The 22,200-nt window shown below is 34.9% G+C and overlaps 1 protein-coding gene across 1 annotated transcript; it reads right to left on the minus strand.

Moving 5' to 3' along the window:
* Positions 1 to 1,737: 1,737 nt before the first annotated feature.
* On the minus strand, positions 1,738 to 15,769 carry LOC121746157 (myosin-6-like). The gene is made up of 39 exons (XM_042140065.1): positions 15,371 to 15,769; positions 14,333 to 14,461; positions 13,946 to 14,089; positions 13,695 to 13,840; positions 13,464 to 13,620; positions 13,295 to 13,353; positions 13,029 to 13,188; positions 12,667 to 12,816; positions 12,438 to 12,574; positions 12,185 to 12,331; positions 11,978 to 12,079; positions 11,048 to 11,105; positions 9,924 to 10,025; positions 9,567 to 9,604; positions 9,357 to 9,483; positions 9,081 to 9,251; positions 8,836 to 8,967; positions 8,636 to 8,745; positions 8,490 to 8,550; positions 7,122 to 7,299; positions 6,822 to 7,027; positions 6,582 to 6,701; positions 6,239 to 6,337; positions 5,926 to 6,138; positions 5,702 to 5,841; positions 5,440 to 5,545; positions 5,316 to 5,360; positions 5,126 to 5,206; positions 4,859 to 5,029; positions 4,300 to 4,443; positions 4,023 to 4,217; positions 3,802 to 3,930; positions 3,653 to 3,723; positions 3,462 to 3,561; positions 3,307 to 3,363; positions 3,138 to 3,194; positions 2,865 to 2,945; positions 2,680 to 2,762; positions 1,738 to 2,228 (listed from the first exon to the last, which is right to left on the minus strand). Exons 1-39 carry the CDS (start codon positions 15,371 to 15,373, stop codon positions 2,114 to 2,116), a joined length of 4,524 nt encoding a protein of 1,507 aa, XP_041995999.1. The 5' UTR covers positions 15,374 to 15,769; the 3' UTR covers positions 1,738 to 2,113.
* Between the last annotated feature and the right edge of the window lie 6,431 nt (positions 15,770 to 22,200).

Raw genomic sequence — 22,200 nt, forward strand, 5'->3', positions numbered from 1 at the left:
GAACAAGAATACTATGAACAATATCGTGCTGCCTATGAAGCATAAGTCGCCGCGAATACCCCGCCCCTCCTCCTCGACCAACTAGATCAACTCGCTGCTACATCCACCGTGACCGGGAGGGAGCCAAGGAAAGGCTCGTTGCCGACTATTTTTCCGACCAGCCGCGGTTTCCGAAAGATTACTTTCTGCACCTTTTTAGCATGTCAAAATGCTTGTTTATGTGTATTGTCAACACATTATCCCCCGTGTTGAATACTTTCAAACAAGTACAGACGCAACCGGTCGGGAAAGTCTCTCAGCGTTGCAGAAGTGTACGTGTGCCATCCGACAACTTGCTAATGGGCAAACGACTGACCTCTTCGACGAGTATTTGCATGTCGGTGAGTCAACTGGAATCATTTGTCTTAAAAAATTTTGCGACGGCGTTCGTTCAGCTTTCGGTGAGGAATTCCTTCGGGCACCCACCACCGATGATTGTCAACGGTTGCTCCGTCTTCACGAAACAGTCCATGGTTTTCCCGGTATGCTTGGCAGCATTGAATGCATGCATTGGAGGTGGAAGAATTGTCGGACTGCTTGGAGGGGGCAACACCTAAGCGGCCACAAAGGCGGCGACCCAACACTCATCCTTAAAGCGGTCGCCGACTATCGCCTATGGATTTGGCATGCATATTTTGGTATTGCCGGATCCAACAACGACTTGAACGTGCTCTATTCTTCACCATTGTTCAATGATGTTTTGAATGGTGTAGCACCGGCGATCGACTTCACCGTCAACGGAAATGCATACCACATGGGCTACTATCTCGACGATGGTATCTACCCAAGATGGTCGACTTTCGTGAAGACGCTCAGCAACCCGCAAGACCCGAGACGGGTTCTTTTTGCGCAGCGTCAAGAGTCCGCTCGGAAAGACATCGAAAGAGCTTTTTGGGTCCTTCAAGCCCGATTCAACATTGTGAAGGCCCCGTCTCGGCTGTGGTACGTGAAAAATATCGCCGACATCATGTACACGTGTATTATCTTGCACAACATGATTATAGCTGACGAAGGACCGATGACGGCTAGCTTTTACGACGAGGATGAAGCCGGAAGCTCAACCGCGAGGTCTCCCCCACACCGAGGTGTGCATACGACGGTGGGCGAGAGGATCGAAACAAGGAACACAATGCGCGATACCCGATCCCACATTGTGTTACAAGAAAACCTAATCAAACACATTTTGTAATTTGTAATAGTATTCCGGATATTTTTAATACATTTTAATTTTATGGAAATGTTTTTATTTAAATTGAATAATAGAATGGTAGGACCCTTGAGCTTGTCTTTGCGGAAGAGCACGGATGTGAGTGTTGTGCTCTTGCCTAAGAGTATGGAGTAAAAGTGGGTTCGGACCCACATCCGTGCTCATTGGCAAGAGCACGAATGGGGATGCTCTTAGGGCCTAATCATGTTACTTGAAGCATTTCTTTAGAGCATGGATTTAAGAAAGTTGTGCTTAGTAAGTTAAATAGAGATAAAATATCATGTTACTTGAAGCATTTATTTGGAGCATGGATTTGAGAAAGTTGAGTATAGTAAGTCAATCTAGATAATGCAAGAGAATCCATGAAAATGACTCTAGGAACTTAGAATAATATGCAAATGAAAAGTAACTTGGAATAGAAGAACTACAAGTATTTTCCACTCAAGTGACTTCAAAGTAACTTGGAATAGAAGAACTAAAGTAACTTGGAATAGAAGAACTACAAGTATTTTCCACTCAAGTGTATAAAGTCAAATACAATCAAACTGCGTACAACCTATCAACATTCCTTTTCACTATATATTTATAAAGCATGAACGACTTACAATTACACGAGGATGGTAATCCTCAACCACCTCGGATAAGGCATATATTACTAATCTAAAAAAAAGAATTTGGCCAGACAAAAACCATACAAAAGCACCAAGGCATTTTGTTACAGATTGAATGAATTTCCCTGCCCCTAATGCGGAGAAACTTTGAACAAACTAAAAAACAACAAATAAAGAATAACTTTTTGTAATTTGTAGAAACAAAATTTGAAAATGAATTTACAGTATGTGATATCCAACCCACCGTCATGTTGCCTCAGTTGTGTAAAAATTGAAAGGCGGGATGCTCAAGAAGTTCCGGTGCTGGGTTCACATCTATGAAATCCTTCACTTCAATTGAGTTGGAAAGATCGTCAACCGAGAACGGGATGCTGCATTAAACATACATAGCCAGTTGGTTTAATTAGCACACAAGGAAAACAAAAGTTAACCAGAGCAGCATAACAACTTTATCTGAAAGAACCCTCATCCAAAACCACAGTATATATATATAAAATGTCAGCGATTAATTTCATTATTTTGTCAATTAGCAGCAATGACAAATTTTTTGGCAACTTTATTTTTAAAAGTTCATAGATTTCAGGACAAGGCTCATCATATTTTCTTTAATCCTTTGGCTTAATGAATAATGGATAATATTAAGAGTTTATCTGGATAACCATCACCAGATTCTATTAAAAGTTTTATGTACAGAACCTGAATCAAGTAATGAATAACCAACCACTAATTTTTCATAAAAACAAACTGTGAGATATATGTACATTTTAACTTTTAGAAACACATGGCCCTTGATTATCAAGCTAATAAAATAATAGGAAATACCTGGAACTATCATCCAACAGAAATGAGCTGCTACTTGCAGAGCTCGACTCCTCTGTCATTAGCACCCTCATACTGGCTATAACCTGTTGTTGGAGTCAGGAAACAAATTTACTCAATAAATTTATTTTTAATCAGAATGACAGCAAGATAATAGAGCATATAGTAGAGATTGAAAATTTACTTACTTCAGGGGACACACTACGAGTGTTATAGTTGTCATCCCAGTATAATGTACATATTCTGTGGAGCTGTTGAACACTCAAAATCTGAGATACCAATGACATTCGATGTGAGATAATATTGATGATATTTCCTATATCATAATAGTATTAATTCAAAGTAAAATTATCAGGAGGAATTTTTTGTTAAGAACCAATGGCAGTCCAATTTAGTTAAGGTTCATTTTGTTCGGTTCATTTTATTGTATACTGAAATAGAAGCAGATGCTGATGACTTACAGGACATAAATCATTAGTGATTTCATCATAAGATATTCTGTACTTCTGATGTATAACCTGCAGATAGGATTGAACAGAAAGGTTGGATAAGCAAATTTCAAAAGTGGTACACATTAAAAGATTAATAGACCTAACAAAAAACATATTCCTTCCGCACAAATAAACTTACCAGGAACCCAACAGCTTGTCTTATGTGTTTTAGTTCATCCCAAGCTGAACCTGCATACTGAGAAGCAGGAACAGTTCAGCAAGGTAATAGGATAGCAAATTGTTACTTTTAGCCCAAAAACTAGACGTTATTAATTTCACATCCATGTGGAGTACCTCTTCTTTAGCTTGGCAGCACCATAACTCTAGCTCTGCCAGTCCAGCTTTAACATATTCCCCATTGCTGAATGTACAACACTCACGGCGTAGTAGAAGGCTACGGGTAATATATATTCGGACAAAATTCGTGATTCATAGTAACAAAAGAAGTATACAAGGGGTTAAGTAATAAAGGACTCCATAATCACCTGTTAAACAATTGGACATTTATGGATGAAAATGTTTGAGCATATATCTTCTGGATGAGAACAGGAGGAACCTGTAATGGTAAATAATTGTCAGCATAACAAATTTTGCATAAAATAAGTGTTCAAATTCAATAAAACTGAAGACGTACAAAATTTTCTTTCAGGATTATCAAAAGGGAGTTTAGGCAATCGATAATCCCCTGCCAGTGATTTGTTTGGGAATCTTTGCCAAAGGATCGCCCAGATCTTAGTGCATTTCCCTTAGAGGTTCTTGGAGCCTGAGTAAGAAGAGAGAACAATGAAAGACACTAAATATTGCATTATCAACTTTCAAGTAAACCTCAAACATTATTCGATGCTCTAAATATACCTGAATGCATAAAGCAAGCAGTGAACTTAACTCCTTCTTCAAGTTGTCTCGAATAATTCCATATATCTTCTCAACATATGCAGTGAGCTGCTGCTTGAACAGGAGAGCAGGATACTTGGCTTCAACTTGGCGCACTGTTTCCAGTGCTGCTGCAGCACCAGCAAGGCTGACAGTTGAAGGTGAAGAACGGAAACCCTGTAAACAAACACATTTATATTATTCATGGCATCCCACAGAAGAATCACTTATAAGGCAAACTAAAAAAGAATATGAATACCATGGCCATCCTCCCAAACAGAGAGGTGGGCTTAACAGGAGTTGCAGCAACTGAACCAGCAGGTTTTAGACTTTTTTGGAGTAAGAACAGCAAAGTTGAGGTGTTTGACAACCAGTAAGCCATATGGTCATTGCTGTCTTGATCCTGCAGTCAGTTCTTGCTGAATTATTTCATAACTGAAAGAAGCTAATGATACTAGAAGAAACTATTTTCAAAAAAATTTCTAATAATTTTCATGAAGCTAGTCAAATTTGCTTCTTAATAAAGCAGACAGTTAACAGCCAGGTCATCCACACCCCTCTTGAGGACAAGAGAATACCATTAATATTATCAAATCTACAATTCCTTACACAATACTATAGAAAGCTAGAAGTTAAACCATTTCTCTAATTGATACATGTAACAGAACAACAGAACGAACATAAAACTTTAATCCAAATAACACCCCACTGCATCAGTGCATTGGAGCCTGTCTTGACTACTACATATTTATGCCAAATTCAAGCAAAATGATCACCCCCATTCAAATGAATATATCACGGAAAACAAGATCAATTACCTCAATAGCTGAACCGATCATCTGAATGAGACGATCAAACACACTAGTCCGGTCTGCTTCAAATGATCTCCAGTGTAAAAGAGATTTGTATATAGTGAAAGCAGCAACAGGTTTTCCTTGACTGAACCCAACATCTTTTGTTACACATTCCATGAGAGTATCAGCATCCTCCTGCATCAATTTTTGCAATTATTTAAACCCATCAACATTTTAAAATGGATGAAGTTAAGAAGAACATCTCAAAGTTCTAGTAGCAGTAGCACACACATGCTGTTGACGATCAGTTGGTGGTCTCCTTGGTTTGCTGTCAGGGGTTTCATATGCTTTTACTGGGGTATGTGGTATATCCTGCAACAAATTATGTTACATTCAAGATAAAGTACACATAACAACATAGGCACAGGGTGAGCTCATGCTCTATCAAATTCCATATTATTTTTCAGAAAAGGAACAGTACATTGGTTCTAATTGTTTCGCTGGCATGGTGCCCATTTTCCAATACCTGCACATAAGTTAATGAAACAGTCTGAGATTAAGCATGCAGAACAGAGAAATCCAACTAGCCCAAAAAATCAACCAACCTTGTCACCAAATTCTGATTGAAGTCCAGGCTTGGAAGTGGTCAACAAGGTTTGATGCCGAAGAATTTTGGTCTCAGTTTCCATGTCAGAGATTTTCTCTTGAAGACTGCACAGGTAAGTAAAAAACATAATTTTGCAACTAATTTATGTGTGCAAATATGAGTACAGGGCAATTTGCAGCAAAAGAATACAAAAATGAACCAAATAATATCTAACTTAGACACAAATATAACCTTTAAAAGATATTTAAAAAAATACTAACATGTGCATATTAGTCTTCAATTTCACTATCATTGATTCTGCATCCATGGCTTGCTTCAACCTCTCCTCACTAAGTTTGTTTGTCTCTTCATATTTCTTCTCTGTTTCAACTATTTTGGTTTCCAGGGAGCTAACCAGGGCCTACAAGAGATACAACCATAAAACAGTACATCACCTCAAGATTCATCAGTTATGACTGAACAGCACAAGGTTAATCCAGCTTACCTTAAGCTTTTCATTTTCAGCACTGAGTTTATCCATCATTTCATGGTCAATGATCGGAATCTCCTGAATTACAGGGATTTTCTCAGCAGCCCTTTTTGAAACTTCTTTTTCCTTCAACAACATGTCTTTAGTTTCTTTGAACTGTAGCTGAAGATCTTTCAGAGCTGTTTGCAATTTTGTATTCTCTTGTGTTTTTGCCTCTTCTAGGTCAGTCTACAGACATAGAATGCATATGAAAAAAAATCATTAAATGGGTTGACCTTCAAATTTTCAAAAGAAAAAAAAGAAAACATGTCATACAAGTATAACATACTCTCATTCGTTTCTCTAGCTGCAGTCTCCAAGTCAATTCTTCAACTTGCTTCTCTAATTTGTTCTTGGCAGCTTGCAGAGCACCAGTTTCTCTTGCAGCCTGTGTATAAGATTAATTAAGAAATAAAAATACAGCACATACATGGAGATTACAATTAGCACATTTATGATTATTGTGGTTTTTTTGTTATCACTATCACCGTATCACGGTTCTAGGAAAACAAAACCACACGTCGCAATTTATCAATGTAAAAGGGAGCAAGTTCCTCAACATTAGTTTCATTTTCTCTTTCAGTTTTATCATATGTTTAAGTTTAATTTTTGGTAAAGGGGTTACTGATTACCATCTTCAGTTTACGCAGTTCACCACGAGCAACCTTTGACCTCCATGCACATTGCGTGGTGATTGCAGCTTTTTTCAGCTTCGTATATTCTAAACGAGCTAAGAGCTTGCGACAATGACTCTGCAGTCATTCATATAATCCATCATAACCAAATTTGGAATGAACAAATAGCTTTACCCAAACAAATTGAAAATAACAAGAACAAAGTCATCTCAGGTGATTTATCATGAATTAAGATACCTGGATCATAATTGCAGCTCTCGTCTTCCATCTAAACCGGAGCTCATTACGAGCAGCCATGCCACGCATCCCAGTTTGAATGCAAACAGCAGACGAGCATAGCTCTAGGTATGTTTTCCTGGCAAGATGCATACGCAAATCTCTCTGAATCCTAAGACAAGCCACTTCTTGACGCATGCTTTCATATATTTTCCGAGTAAGTTCTCCTGGGGTAATAAATATAGAATTTCACAATTACGATATCAGATATCATGATTTTCTATACTTGTGTCAACTTAGAAAGCAAAAATAAAAGGTTACCTCGGCATACAGATTGAATAAGTATTGCAGATCGACGAACTAATGTGAAACTTTTTCGAGCCATATAAGAACGGACTTTCCGCTGTATTATGCTTGCTGATCTTCCCAACACCTCAGTCCTTCGAGCGTCCAGCTCGGCCATCTGCCCAGCTCTCAGAAACACTTTTGTTTTACCAATCTACAAGAGCAAGCTGAATTAGATATGCTTGCATTCCAAATTGAGAATTACATTTAACAATAATAAAAGCAATTGCAGATGCCAGAGGTATTTATCATGTGTCCTAAAAACCGGAAATGAGCATGCAAGAATGAGATATGTTGAAGTCCATATGGCACATTTTTATAGAAGCTCCACTCAAAAACATAAGAACAAGAGCTAGATATACACATTTGTTACAAATTGGGTGCATACTAAAAAATAGCGGTGTGCATGATAAATCAGAGATATTTCCATATGACACAATTTTATGGTCAAATAACTTAATAGAGACATGTTTTCATGGATAGTGCATACTCCAATGTGACATTATGGTACATGTTTTATGCTCAAGGTGATGCTAACACAAGAGGCTTAATTACAGGTGCAGAAGCAGGCATCAAAAATAAGAAGGGCACTTGAGTGCAGCGCTGACAATAATATTTTTGGTTGGAGATTATTTACATTTACGTCTCTTTTTATATTGCCCTACTTATCAAGATGGCTTTATATGATTGGTAGAATTTTATCATTAGAATTGGACTGAACCTAGTATCAACTCCCTTTCTGTGTAGTGGAGTCTTTGTACTTGCGTTGTACTGATAGGGTCTCATGCCTTTTCCCCAAGTTTCTCCACATCTATTAATATTATTTGATTTAGCATATCTTTTATTTTAGTGAGCTATATTTAGGCAATAAAGTATTAAACTTATTCGCATTACTGTTTTGGGCGGAAATTACCCCTAGAACTCCAACTAGGGTGTATCTTCTTCGTCTTCTTCTTCTCACTACAAATCGTTGGTGCTCTACAACCTCTTTTATATTGAGTTAGGAGTTACACAAGCTGAAGCCAAAAGGAACTACAAAAAATTAAATTTTTTCTAAGGCATACATAATGGACAATAAAGGATCCACAAAAAAATCTTCTTAGTCATTTTCTTGCTAAAATAACCAAGTTATACAGCATAATATATATTATCAAACAAAAACTGATCAATCAAAAATGCTGCTTACTGCCTTACAAGTTTTCATCAGGTGAATGGGATATTAATGAGTATAAGTACCCAAGATCTAGAGCAAAACTAAAACATGATAAGATACTAGCAGAAAAGTGAAGAACTTTTCAACCCAAAAAGTTTATAAAACTCTATATTGGAGAAACGGTTCATCACCTGATATCCTTCAAGTCCTACTTTCCCAAGAAGCTTCTTGCAAACAGCAACCTCATCAGTACTATCATAAATCCAATGTAAGTGAAAAGACCAACATCCCAGGCTATGATGGGGCAAAGGAAAAATCAAGGAAACACCTATAATACCTTCCATTTAGAACTTCAGGCGCAAGGATGCCAAAACGGTCTATAAATTCGTAGAATGGTCGTTTAGTAGGATATCCAGCACAGCTGATCCTAATTGCTTCCATAACACCCTGGATAAAGAGCAAGTATATTATATACATATATTAAACCATGTTTGCACGAGCCAAGAAACCAACAAATAGAACGAAAATAAGCATTACCCCACAGCGCAGTTGTTGCAGGACATTATGATTCTCAAATATTGCAGGCTTAAGAAGATTGTTTGGCTTCACACAGCGAATATAATGAGGTTCAGTTGAACTCAGAGTTTCTAGAAGAGATTGCAGTTGTTGCTGCAAGAAGAAGCAACAGAAGAAAACTTAGCACCTTTGTGTAACAACTAACAAACAGAAAGGATGAGACAAAAAATTGAAAAAGTAAAATAAAAATTAAAGCAATTCTATACTTTGAATCTTGAGCCAATGGAAGAGAATTTGGACTGTTTAGAGGACTCCTCATCTGATACTGGGAACAGACCAGAAACAAAGGAGCATTCAGAAGCATTCAGGAGTGCCTGATGCTCCCCAATTACATAATCCTTGTTTTTGTCCAGAAACAACTCAGTTTGATAAGTTACCTGATAAAAGAAACTTTTTCGTAAACCAAAAGTGCAGCAGTCTCACTTAGTAAATCCACACACATTTTCATGCAAAATGCATAGGAACATATAACTGAAACTCACGTCACCAGCGTAATGGCAAATGGTAAAATCAGAACGAGCCAGCTTGGGCTTGCTGAAGCGTTTATGGTTCTTAAACTCCCGGTAAAGACTTTCGGCAAATGTTTCATGGGTTGAACGCGGAAGCATGCTGCAGGACAAAGAAGGAATTATTAGTACCTGTAGTAGGAAGCCAATGGATTTAATAGAATCCCTACAAGATGAGAAGCATACCAGGCTTGATCAAGAAGAGCGATAATACCACCCCGCTTCTGCAAAATTCAAAGAATATTTATGCATATTAGAGAGAGCGAGTTTAGGTAAACAGGGTCAACAAGGGGAAAGTGTATAGATTAGAGTTGGCATCAGTAATATCACAATTGCTATTTTAAATGGAAGAGATTTCCAAACAATAGAAACCATTGTAGACATTCCCTTTCAAGCCTTGTGAAATACTTTTATAGTTTCTTTTTATATATAAAACATCGTTCTAACTCGCCGCAATAGTCCAGCATCAATAACAACATATTTAACAACTTCCTGGAGAAAACCACAAGGAAGAACAGTTAGTTGTAGCAAAATCAACTCAACCTTCTCAATCATATCTAAAATATCTTGATTGTCAATGAACTCAATGTAGCTCCAATCAATTTCTTCTCTTGTATACTCTTCTTGCTCCATTTTGAAAACATGCTGAAAAGTAAGATGGTTAAACACTTACACAAAAAATAGGTACCAGTGTTGTAAAAAACGCGCCCGGGGCGCGCTCGGGGCGCGGGTCGCCATGATCGAGGCCGGCTTCGCCCCAACATGGGTGAGCCGAGCGAGATACGTGGGGCGCCGTCGGGGCGCGCTCTGGGCGGTCGGGGCGACTGGAGCGAGAGACGGAACTAGCGACGGGGGCTTACCTGTTTACCGTCCGCCCTGCAGATTTTTTGTTTTACACAGAAAAAAGAAGAGGGAGGGGAGACGGAGACAGGATAGAGAGAGAGAGTTTACATTGGGAAACGAAATTGCTTTTTGACTTATTCATGTAGTACTCCATCAATTATTGTTTATTTTTATTTTTATTATTTGTATAAGTAACATATTTTATTAATTCCTTATATTTTAGGTTTATATAAAGCTAATTAAGTAATCTTTAGAACATCACAATCTCTATTTATGGAGCTTTTCATTTTACCTAATTTTGTTTTATGAATTAAATGAAGAGAAATAAAATAATAATTATATGTTTATTTGATAATTTGTTTTATGATTAAATGAAGAGATTTAAAATAATAATTATGTTTATTTAAATGAAGATAAATAAAATAATAATTTATTATTTCTTCCAATCTTTCATCTTTTTCCAACATGACTCTATTATAAAATCCATTAATTAAATATTATAATAAGTAAATTGATTATAATTCCTCCAATAATTCTTTTCTACCCAATGTCAAAATTGAACTTTAAAAATATTTTTTTCATTTTATGTAAATATAAGTATTTATATTATAGTGAATTATCTTTAATCATTATTATTACTAATATATAAATAATAAATAATGCGCCCCGATTCGTGGGTCCCTCGCCCCGGCGCCCCATCGCCCCGCTGGGGTCCAGCCTCATCGCCCCGGACCGACCCGCGACCCTAACAACACTTATAGGTACTAACAGATAAATAGTAAATGAAATAGTAAAAAACAAGCAAGATTAAAAGGATTAAGTACCTGATTAAAGTGCTGCTGAAGCTTCTCATTAGTCAAGTTTATGCAAAATTGTTCAAAGCTGAGGAGGTACAAAAGTTTATATTTAGAATTCAATGCAGAGAAAATGGTTGTACTTAATCATATTATTGGTCAGAGAAACACTACATTTAAGCAATTATTTAAAGGTTCTAAAGTCTAGACTAGGCATCATCTAATCAACATATTGTGGTCTTCACCACTACCTGGTAAAGCCTACAAGAAAACACAAGTAAATTCTCACCAAACAACTTACTGACTAATACATACTTTAATGAGATAAAATGAGTCCAGAACACACTTTCTGCAGACACTCACGAGTAGTATATTCAGTTTGGCTTATAGATTAAGTTAGGAGTTGAAAAATTGCAACCCAGCTACAAGTAATACAAGGAAACAGTTCATACTGCTGGATTACGGGTTCCATATTTTCAGTAGAAACTGGGAGTTCAAATAAATAAGTTAGAAACAAAGGCCTTGTTTGATTTCGGTTGAAAATACTTACTCTAACTGAAAATACTCCCAAATGTCTCAACCCACTCTTACTCAAAAGTTAAAACAAATGCTACTTCAATTTCGGACCCCCCATTAAAATCCTATATCACATTATCATTCATGTTTCATCATAGCTCAAACATATCGCATCACTCTATTGAATCCACCACTAACACCTTTATTCTTTATTTCTTACCACAAAGTTAAAATGAGGCCCACATAGAAAGAAAAGAAAAGATATAACAAAGTCTTGTTTTCAAAAGCTGAAAATGAAAACAGCAAGGCTACAAATTACAAAGGCACTTCAGTCGGTACTCAACTTAAAAACTATGGTATTCGGCTAGTGAGTAAACCTTAGTGCAGCTGAACAAATGGAACCGACCAGATCAATAATGAATACACAGCGTACCGGTTAAGCACCTGTTAGTCTTGAAACTCTCAAATCCATAGATATCCAGGACCCCTATTAAATACTTCGAATTTGGATCTTGACCAATTGAATTATTAATGTTGTCCACAAGCCTGCAAATAATCATGGTCAACAAAATCTGAGTAAGAAGGACAACCCCATTCATGTAAGGATTCTTATTGATGCTCGTCTCGTTAATAAACAGAGGCGGCACTTACCAGTCAAATAGCCTTGAGTAGACAACTTTGGCTAGAGCATCCCTCCTAGAAGCAGCAGTTTTTGGATCCACATCCGTGATTATGGACTCATCACGAGTCGTAATAACCTTTTTGCAGAGCGAGCCCTCCAAGGATTTTGCATCACACCTACAAAATGCCGATGCTTAAAAGAAGAAAATTTCTAACGGACAATAAAGATCAAAGTGACAACTCATCCTGTCAGTTAAAGCAGCTGCTGGCTAAAGGAAATTACATGAAAAGCTCAGCAGCTGTTCTTAAATGAAACCAAGATTTTTCATCTTTAGGCATGGATGAGTCAATTTCTTTTCCTTTTGCAAATTCAATGTTTCCAAGGTGGAGAATTGCAGCAATGACTCGAAATATGGCATCCTGTAATATTAATTTATGAGAATAAGGAAATAACAGAGTTAAAAATAGAAGACCTTAAATGGTATGTCATCTTAAAACACTCAAGTTAGTACCTGCTCCTGAACACTGATTCCCACAGTATCCATTGCTTTCCTTGTTGCTATATATTCTTTGGCATCATCAACTCCGTCAAGCTCATAGCAATTCGTCTGGTTCAAATAATGAAATGTTCTTGAGTTTCCCAACTTGTACTTTTGAACTTCCTACAATGATTGGAAGCAAATGGTATCCAAACATTAAAAATTTTGAACTCCAAGTGATTGTCAATAACATATACGTACAACTTATTGAGAAATACAAGCTTTGCAAGCTTTACATTTTAGTACAAAATCATGAAACATGGCAAGGGGAACTAACAGCAATCATAATGCAGAAGTGCAGATTTCCACTATCTGAAATAAAATGGGCCAGTTACCTCTTGGGGTGCAGCACAGAGCATATAGAAGCAGTGATAGTTTCTTTCAGGATCTGACAGTTGACAAACACGAGATCTTTCAAGCAAGTATGTTCTGACGGCAGCCCCAGAGATCCTACCCCTTTGATCAAACTGAAGCTCGACAAACTTACCGAAACGACTACATTTAACATCATGGGTGCATTAGCTGCATTGATGCATGAAATAGAGTACCAAATAAATTGCGCATAATATGCACACAATAGAGGCCAATAGAATCTTAGTACCTTGAATTATTATTTCTCACTGTCTTTGCATTACCAAATGCCTCAAGAACAGGATTTGACTGCAAGAAAGAGAAAAATATATAAAACAATCATAAGGTGATATGCTCAGACACCAAAACCAGAATCAACACCATTATTGGTTCATCGAACATGATGAAGCAGTTATTACCTCAAGAACTTGTTGCTCGACTGACCTTCCTTCTCCTGCAGATCTTCCTCCCATGTAAGCAAGGTATCTCATAAGCAACTTTGTGCTTTCTGTTTTACCTGCCCCACTCTCACCGCTAACCAAAATTGCCTGACTCTTTCCGTCATTCATCATAAGCCTGTTAAAAAAAGGGTCTCTTTAATAACAAAATACATCTATGGAAAAGTTTTAATCAATTGAAGCATTGCACACCTGTAAGCAGCATCTGCAACAGCGAATGGATGTGGACTCAGCTCACCAAAGGCTGCTCCTTTATATTGTTCCATCATATGACTATCATAGAGATGAGGCAATCTTTGAAAAGGATTGACAGCAATCAATATACTACCAGTGTAAGTCTGATGAGTGAGAAAATTAGTTAGAGTTATATTGGGCAAGGATTGCCAAAGATACAATTAAAGTGCAAAAATGTATCATAAGGTGAACAAATAGACTAAACTCACATATATCTCGTTAATATCATATCTAGATTTTAAATTCTGTAGAACTCCAGGTTCATGCAAATATGCTAACTTGGTCATATCATCCACCCCACAAGATGGAGCATCAGCATCCTTGGGATAGACATTAGAACACCTAGCAACAACCTGCAGAAAAAGTAAACAATGACCTTTTATAAAAATCATTAATTGGTTGATAGAGAAAAACCCAGTGTTATAATAAAAACAAGACGAGTTTATATGCGCTACTGCACAAAAAAGCAATATGGACAGAAATAATGTGTCTTCAAACAAAAAGAAAAATGGTTGGTAATAGAAACTGAAAAGCATGATAAAAAAATTTCCAGACACCAACATTTTTAGATGAAAAAAATTCTAATGATGGCTGACCGTGTTCCCTGATGTACAAAGGACTGTGATGTCTTCACCATTGACTGCAACAACTTCTCCATCTACCCAGGCTTCATTAGGATCCTCCACCCAAACAAGAGAGCCAACAACTGTAGCAGATGAAGCAACCTACAGCATTGAGCAGCATTCAGCCTTCACAATGACTCTCACATGACACACCAGAACAGGAGTCCTTTGACTTATTTAGAATTTTAGTATACAGTTGAAACATCACAGCAAGCTATGAAAGTCCATGTTTTATTTCGATAGGCTGTTACCGGACTCCTTAATTTCTGATTTACTAGTTGCTAGAGCACAAATATAGACCATGAAGTCCATATGTAATTTTAAATCACCTGTTCTAGACTCATGAAAAAATTTAGGTTACAAGCTGCGTGCAGCATAAACATCTTGCTCTAAAATGGACAATGTTTCATTCTAGTCAACTACATATTGTATAAGTGCTTATTTAGGGTAATATGAATGTCAATCTTCGAAGAGTTGACAAGTCAATTTACAAAACGAAGCTGTTTCTAGAGAATATAAATTAACAAATACTTTTGATTGCTTAACAAACAAAAACTTCTTTCAGTTGGCTGTAAAATTACTCAGAATTGGAAAGAGAAGCATTCCCACCTTTAGAATTAAGGTGAGCAGCAAAAATGTTCAAAAGATGAAACTAATTACGAAATTTCAAAAATAAACAAAAATCAGTGGGGATCACACACATTCATTCCATCTTCACTTGGCTATCTGCAAAAGATTCAAGCTTACACTACTAAATCATAAATTATAATCAAACACAAATGCAACAATAAGGCAGCATACAGACTGGCATTATGAGCATGAACAACGGATCATCCGTCGCATTCAGTTAACTAGCCAAGTCCATCAACAGGAAAACCAAACACAAAAGGAAACAAAAAGATCACATAAACACCAGATCAAGTAAAATTCTAAGAACAAGAGGTATCCACCAAAAAAAAACCCAACAAATCAGAAAAGATCAACAAAACAAAAAAGATATTGACTCATTACCATTGTGCTGCAACAACTTCAACCAGATCAGAAACTCCAGTTCCACCTCAATCAGCGCAGCCAATCCTCAACCAAAACTCAATAATAAAAATTAAACAACACTGCACAAAAACAGATCAACCCCACCGCTGCACTCACAACTCAATCAAATGCAGAAATGTAACACCAAATCACTTCAATCTACAAAACTCTATCCAACAAATTTTCGCTGCAATCGTATGCACAAGCTCTTCAATTCATTCACATATGCCAACAAAAAATACTAATGTAGAAGAAATCTAGCATATGACAGCAAAATGAGCTCTGTTTAATCGCCGCTCCGATTTTGAAGTTGAAATGTAGAAAATCGGAAGAGGCGTTCAGCTTGGAATGTGAACGATTAAACGACAAAGAGAGAGAATGATATAACCAGTAAAACTTTAATTAAACCCTTGTTTTTACATTGCGTAGTAAACGTAAAGTAATTTTTTTTATTTTTCCTTTTTTTTCAGAGGAAAGTCTTTCTCCTCTAGCGCTCGTTGCGGGATTTGGTCTTTTTCTTTTTATTCTTTTATTTTCTTTTAATTACTGATTTATTAACAGCAGTAAGCTTAGTTAATTTAAGGGGAGAATTATGTAAATGCCCTCGCTTATATTAATATATTTCTGTGGGGTCAACCCTTTGGAATGACACCGTCTATGTTTTTCTTTTTTCATTTCTCGGACTTTCGATTTAAATTGCAATAAATAAACGTTCAAAGTTCATAAGTTTACAAATTATCAATTCACAAAAAATACACCTAATCTAGTAAAGGGTAGAAAATTAATTTAATTTTTCGTATTGTAAAATTTTGTTTTCTTGCTTTTTATTGTTTTTTCAAAAAGTGAACTGAAAAACTAATACCCAGAAAATAGGATTTTACACATTTTTGGTACCTAATATTTATAAAATCACATTTTCAGTAAAAAATTCCAAATTCAGTCCTGGTTATTACTATTCTCTCTTTCAGCCCGTGAGGAGTATATTTGTCCATTAGCTTGATTTGAGTGAGTTAGTTAGAGCACCAAACTTGTAATTTTTGAATATTTTTGTACTTTTATTGTGATTTTTTAAGGACCAAAAAACTTCATGGTATTTATAAATCTTTGTATATTATCTCAAAATAAATTATTTAAATCTTTGTAATGTTATCTAAAAATGAATTGTTAATTTTTTAATATTATTTAAATTATTGCATTATAATCGGAAAATTAATATTTATTTGTATTGTTATTTAGAAAATACTGAATGGTTTATTTTGAAAGCATTCATTTTAGTTTAATGTTTGATTGCAACAACAATTTAAATAAAGTATATGAATTAAATAAACTACAACTCAATTCAATTTAAGTCAAAATAAACTAAAAATGAATGCTTTCAAAATAAATCATTCAATATTTACTAAATAGTAATACTACAAATACATTAATTTTCCGATTGTAATGCAATAATTTAAATAATGCTACAAATATTTTTAAATAACACTACAAAGATTTTATCACTATGCTTATTTAATTTTACAAATAGTTGGAATTACAATGTCCAAGTTTATAACAATTCAACAGCGTATCCAATAATGTAAAACCTCCCCTCCTCTTCTCCACCCAACCTTCTTGTTACATCATCTGTCTCCTTCCACTACATCCCCTCCTCTTTATTATAGACAACTACCACTTAGGTTTTCTATTTGGCTTGCTAGTTTTGGAAGAGTTGTGGCAGATGAGCGATGAAGCTAGAATGTGCATGGCGGTAGGTGACTAAGCATTTTCTTCTAAAACCTTTTAGGCGATGAAATGATAATACTCCTATTAAGTAGACGTATCTCAAACTCGTATAGACCGATGAACTTGACGCCGAGTCGAACCAAGCAAAATAATGCTAAAATGCAAGCACTATTAAACAATAGTTAAGCTAATGGTGGTTAAAAATAATGACAAGTCAAAAGAAATGGAATGCCAAAAAGGTGAGTACATTGAAATTAGAAATGGTTTACATAAATGTTAAATAAAAAAAGATTAAATTCATAAAAAAAACCTTCGTTGTAAAATTCAAAGAAGATTATGGATTCCATTAACGTTTTTTTATATTGTTTATAAAACCTTTTCACTCTTCTAATTTTATTAAAAAATCCATAATGATACTCTTATTATTTTAAAAAATATTTTCACTTCCACCCTCCTTAATTATTATTATAAAATAAACAAAAATCATTTCCTTAATTTTATTAAAAAAAATACATAATGATTTTCTTGTTATTTTCTTCAAACCTCTATTTATTTTATGTATAGATGGAGAAATGATCCAAACAAAAATGCATCTAAATCTAGAATTGCAACCCAAAGTGGCCTAGGATTAGAACTAATGGTCAATAATTGACTAAAAACACGAAAGTTCTGATTAATCAGTTTTAGGTTATTTTACAAAATCTAGGTTAGATGTAATTTTTAGTTCATTTTAGGTCATCCATTATTAAAATGACCTAGAAATACACTAACATGACTTAAACATGTCCTCCGTATGAATTTGTTATGCGTTTTTGTATTAAGATCTGGTTTTGCATAAATCAAAACCTATACAGATGTATAGATCTGGATGAACAAAGTGAGACATCCAAAATAAATTGTATGCTAGCCTAAAAATCCGATTGTTAGTTAATTAGATTTTCAATAAACAAAATATAACTAATAAACATTAGATATTCCATCCATTTCTATTTTTGGTAACTTTCTTTCACCAATTAATACACTTAACCATTTTCTTTTTCTCTCCAATTGGATATTCAACTATCTTTTTCTCTTCATTTGGTGTCCCATCTCCGGAGCTGTAACATCCACCTTTTCCACTTATCTTTTAAACCAATAGGGAGAAATTGAAATGTAAACGCATGTCGTTCTAAGATTTTCTTTTGGAGCTTAATTAGATGATTGTTCACCCTGTCTTCTTATGCTTGACCTAATATTTAAGTATCGATATACCAACAACTATGATTTAAAGATTTGTCTAAGGACGTATACATGATAAAGGAATATCTTTAACAAATGAATGAAGTACATGATTAAGGAGCAGCGAGCTACTTTATGAACAAATAGAACCAATGTGTTATTCATAAGTTGCTACATATATGTAAGCTTATGGAGTAGAATCGTTTAAGTTACAAATATACTTTTGGACTTCTTCCTCGCAACTCAAAAGAGCCCACTGCTTCGGCCATCCACACCTGGCCTGTTAGGCCCACGGGCAGACAGCCCCTCACAAATAATTCGTCACCACCCCAACCCATTCTATAAGCAGACCTGGAAAATGAAAACAAATATCATCAATTCCCTTAAGGGTTTGAGTTGTTTTTGGGGATTTCATTTTTTGGAAAGAAAAGAAGAGTAGGCCGACGGATAGGAATATAAGTGAATTGGGCCTCTTCTTTTAAAATTTGACTTGGGCTTTCCTTCTTTTCAACAAAAAAAAGAATTTGGGCCACTGCACATATTTAGCTGGGCCGGGATTTAATTCTTTCGGGCCATCAAATCAAATTCATGTGGGCCACTAATTTTAATTCATTTGGGAACTTTGACTTTTAATTCATTTGGACCATACTATATATTGGTCATGGTAGGATTGAACCAACAATTAATTTAATTGGACCTTACTAATTTAATCCCATTTTATATTTAAGAGAATTAATTAAGGATGGACTAATGATAAAATAAATCATAGAATGGGCTACCAATTAAAATACAAGCATGACTAAAAGCCTAATTTAGTCGATAAGTTTCCCTAATGAAGTCGATTAAATAATGGATAGCCGCTACGTAACTTCGCGACGTTAAAATTTATTTCCGGAATTTAACTAATGTTCGCAAGAATTAGAAATTCCCAATTAAACTAAATCGCTTGTTTTAATTAATACTTAAGGACTTTTTTATGGAATTAGAAAAAAAAGAAAGAAAGATGATCACACGCTTAGGAATGCATGTACGCTAAGTAAATAATTTCTTAAGTCTAATTTAAGTAAACTTATTGTTTCTAAAGGGGCGTCGTCGCACGTCAAGTGAGACCAAGTCGAGGGAAGCTCATTTGAGAGTTAAAGCAAACGAGGTGAACTTTTCTTTCAAAACGTGATTTTATGTGAAAACGTGAATATATTTTAATGAGTTGTCATGCCACGTTTTGTTTTATGATTACCTATCTGCTTGGCTACGCCAAACATGTTAAATCGAATTCGGGTCCTAGTAGGGCCGCAAACCCTAGTTAAAGTGGAAGGAGGGTAAAGTAAGAGAGAGAATAATGTAGAGAAAAGTCTTAACTAAATTATTCTCTCATCTCTTACTTTACACTCTCTCCACTCTAACTATTTATTATTTTTACAAAACGAGTACATAAAAGAAGTGTGACAAACTTTCAGGGACGAATGGAGTAGTAATTAAAATTAAAAAGTAAAATTAATAATTGAACAAGATGGAGCCTCACACATCCTATACATTTTTAGCTATTCAATGAAATATTTTTCCTATTTTTTCACTTTTTTAGAAAGTATGTATATGTACGTTTTTAATAATTTAATCAATTCATATTATTTATGAGAAAAATAATCTGAAAAATGTAAAAATGTCTTCATTCTGAAAAATTCGTATAACTCGACCTCATAATCCGAAAGGTCAGTAAATTTAATCTCAAATTCTAAAAGATGAACAAATTTAATCATTTTTTTTCTAAAATCTCAATATGGAGTAATGAATTTCATCTCCCATTCTATTCAAGATGTCAGATTTTTTTTAGTTTGTCAAAATTAAGACGTCTTTTCCCTCCTTTTAATAAAACGTGTTTCTATCCACACATTAGAATATTCAACTACATATTTCTATATATTATGAAAATAGTGCAATCTTGAAGTAGCTAAACTTAGAAAAGATTAGTTGCGTTGTAATAAATGTAAGGCTGGCCCTTGATAGTGTGAGGATTGAAGGCCTGTGCTAATTGTTATTTGTTGCAAGTGTTCAAGTCATTGAAGTGAAATACTTCATCTGCTGGCTACTATCGACTTAGTTTATGGCTTTGATTTAGTTATCCAATGACACAAGGTGTCAATTGTCAAGTATGTTCTCTTGATTCTTTCGATTTATAGTCATTTAAACTTTGTTGAGGATTTTAGGTGTGGCTTAGATTCGCTTTTGTTATTTGGTTATGTTGTGCGATTGTGGGAGGTCCTCTTGCCATGGGCGGACCCATGTGAATTTAGGGTGGGGCTAAAATCCTTAATAAAAATATTTTTTATACATTCTTCTTTTATTAATTTTTGAAATTCATTACACATGATCTAAAACCCCCAAAAATATAACTTTAGAACAAAGTTTAGAAATCACAGCTCTTATTCATATTTTTTCTTGCGCCTGCCCCTGCCTCTTGCTATGATGGATTTATTCGGTTTTTCTTTTATTCATGCATAGATAGTGTTATGTACATGTACCTTCGTCATTCTTTATTGTTGTATTTTGTCAGATTTGCAATTTATTATCGTTGGATCATTGTATCGCTATAAATATATGACTTTTAGCAATTTTTTGTTAAATTAAAAAACTCTTCGCCATAGACATATAACTTATGCATCTTAAAATGAGAATATTTATTAAACCATTTTCTTTTTTTACTGCATTCAAATCTATATTCATTGGAGTATCTGTAAGCACAGGATCTATATTGCACCGGCTATCGATTTAGGGAGATAACATAATACTAGTATGAAAATGGTTGAAAACTACTACTCCTACTATTAGAAAATGATAGTAATTATTTTTCGTTCGACTTCAAAATTTAAGAAAATGAAACTGAGTTCAGATAGGTGTGTTTAGTTGAATCATTGTTTTGAATTTGTTTCAAATCAAGACCTCTTTTGATGTGTACCAATAGTCACAGTCTCCCTGTGGTCACAAAAGCCATTTAATCCCCCGTTAATAATAAATTAATAATAATAATAATTTATTTAATCACCTCCAAATATTATATGCTTTGATATAATTACATTCATTGTGTTAATATACGAACAAAAGGGCCCCACCATGCATGTGCAACAGCCCTCATCCATATATGATACCCTCCCTCCTTATATATTTGTGTTTAATTAATTGCCATTGTAAATGCTATTATCATGATTTCACAAAAATAATGTTATTGTCATAATAATTACCACTAGATTAAACATCGATCATTAATATGAACCTACGAAAGTTAGTGGCTGCCATATGAAGTTATTTCGTAATCATATGTCAATTTTTGTCCCAGCCCTTTTCATCCTCAACATTTAACAATGTCTATTTTTGACAAATAAAATATGTAGATAAATGAGATAGTCACAATAGATGACATATTCCCTTCGTCCCATCCCATTAAATCATAACTTTAGGATGATACGAGTTTTAATGCAAAATTATTAAAGTAAGATAGAAAAAAATTAAAATATTATTAATGATAAAAATAATTCATCTCACAAGAGATAAATATTTACTAAAAAATAAAAGTAAACTAATTTTATAACAAAAGAAGATTATTATTTAAAGATGGAGGGTAATAGTAAAACATAAGAACTAGAGAGAGAATTGATTAGACTCAATTCTCCAACCTTTCTCTCTCTCAAACACATATAGTGAACAATAATAGTGAGGAGGGGATGTAATTTCACATGGTATCCATGATTCTCCCACTTTGGTTAGCCAAATTAGTGACACTCCACTCTTTTTATTTTAATCTCTTCTCACATGTTTGCATGTGAAATTCAGGAATTTTATGCTTTTATTCCAACTTGATCAATAACCAACCTTCA

The sequence above is a fragment of the Salvia splendens genome, chromosome 8 (genome assembly GCF_004379255.2).
Source record: "Salvia splendens isolate huo1 chromosome 8, SspV2, whole genome shotgun sequence".
NCBI classification, from domain to species: domain Eukaryota; kingdom Viridiplantae; phylum Streptophyta; class Magnoliopsida; order Lamiales; family Lamiaceae; genus Salvia; species Salvia splendens.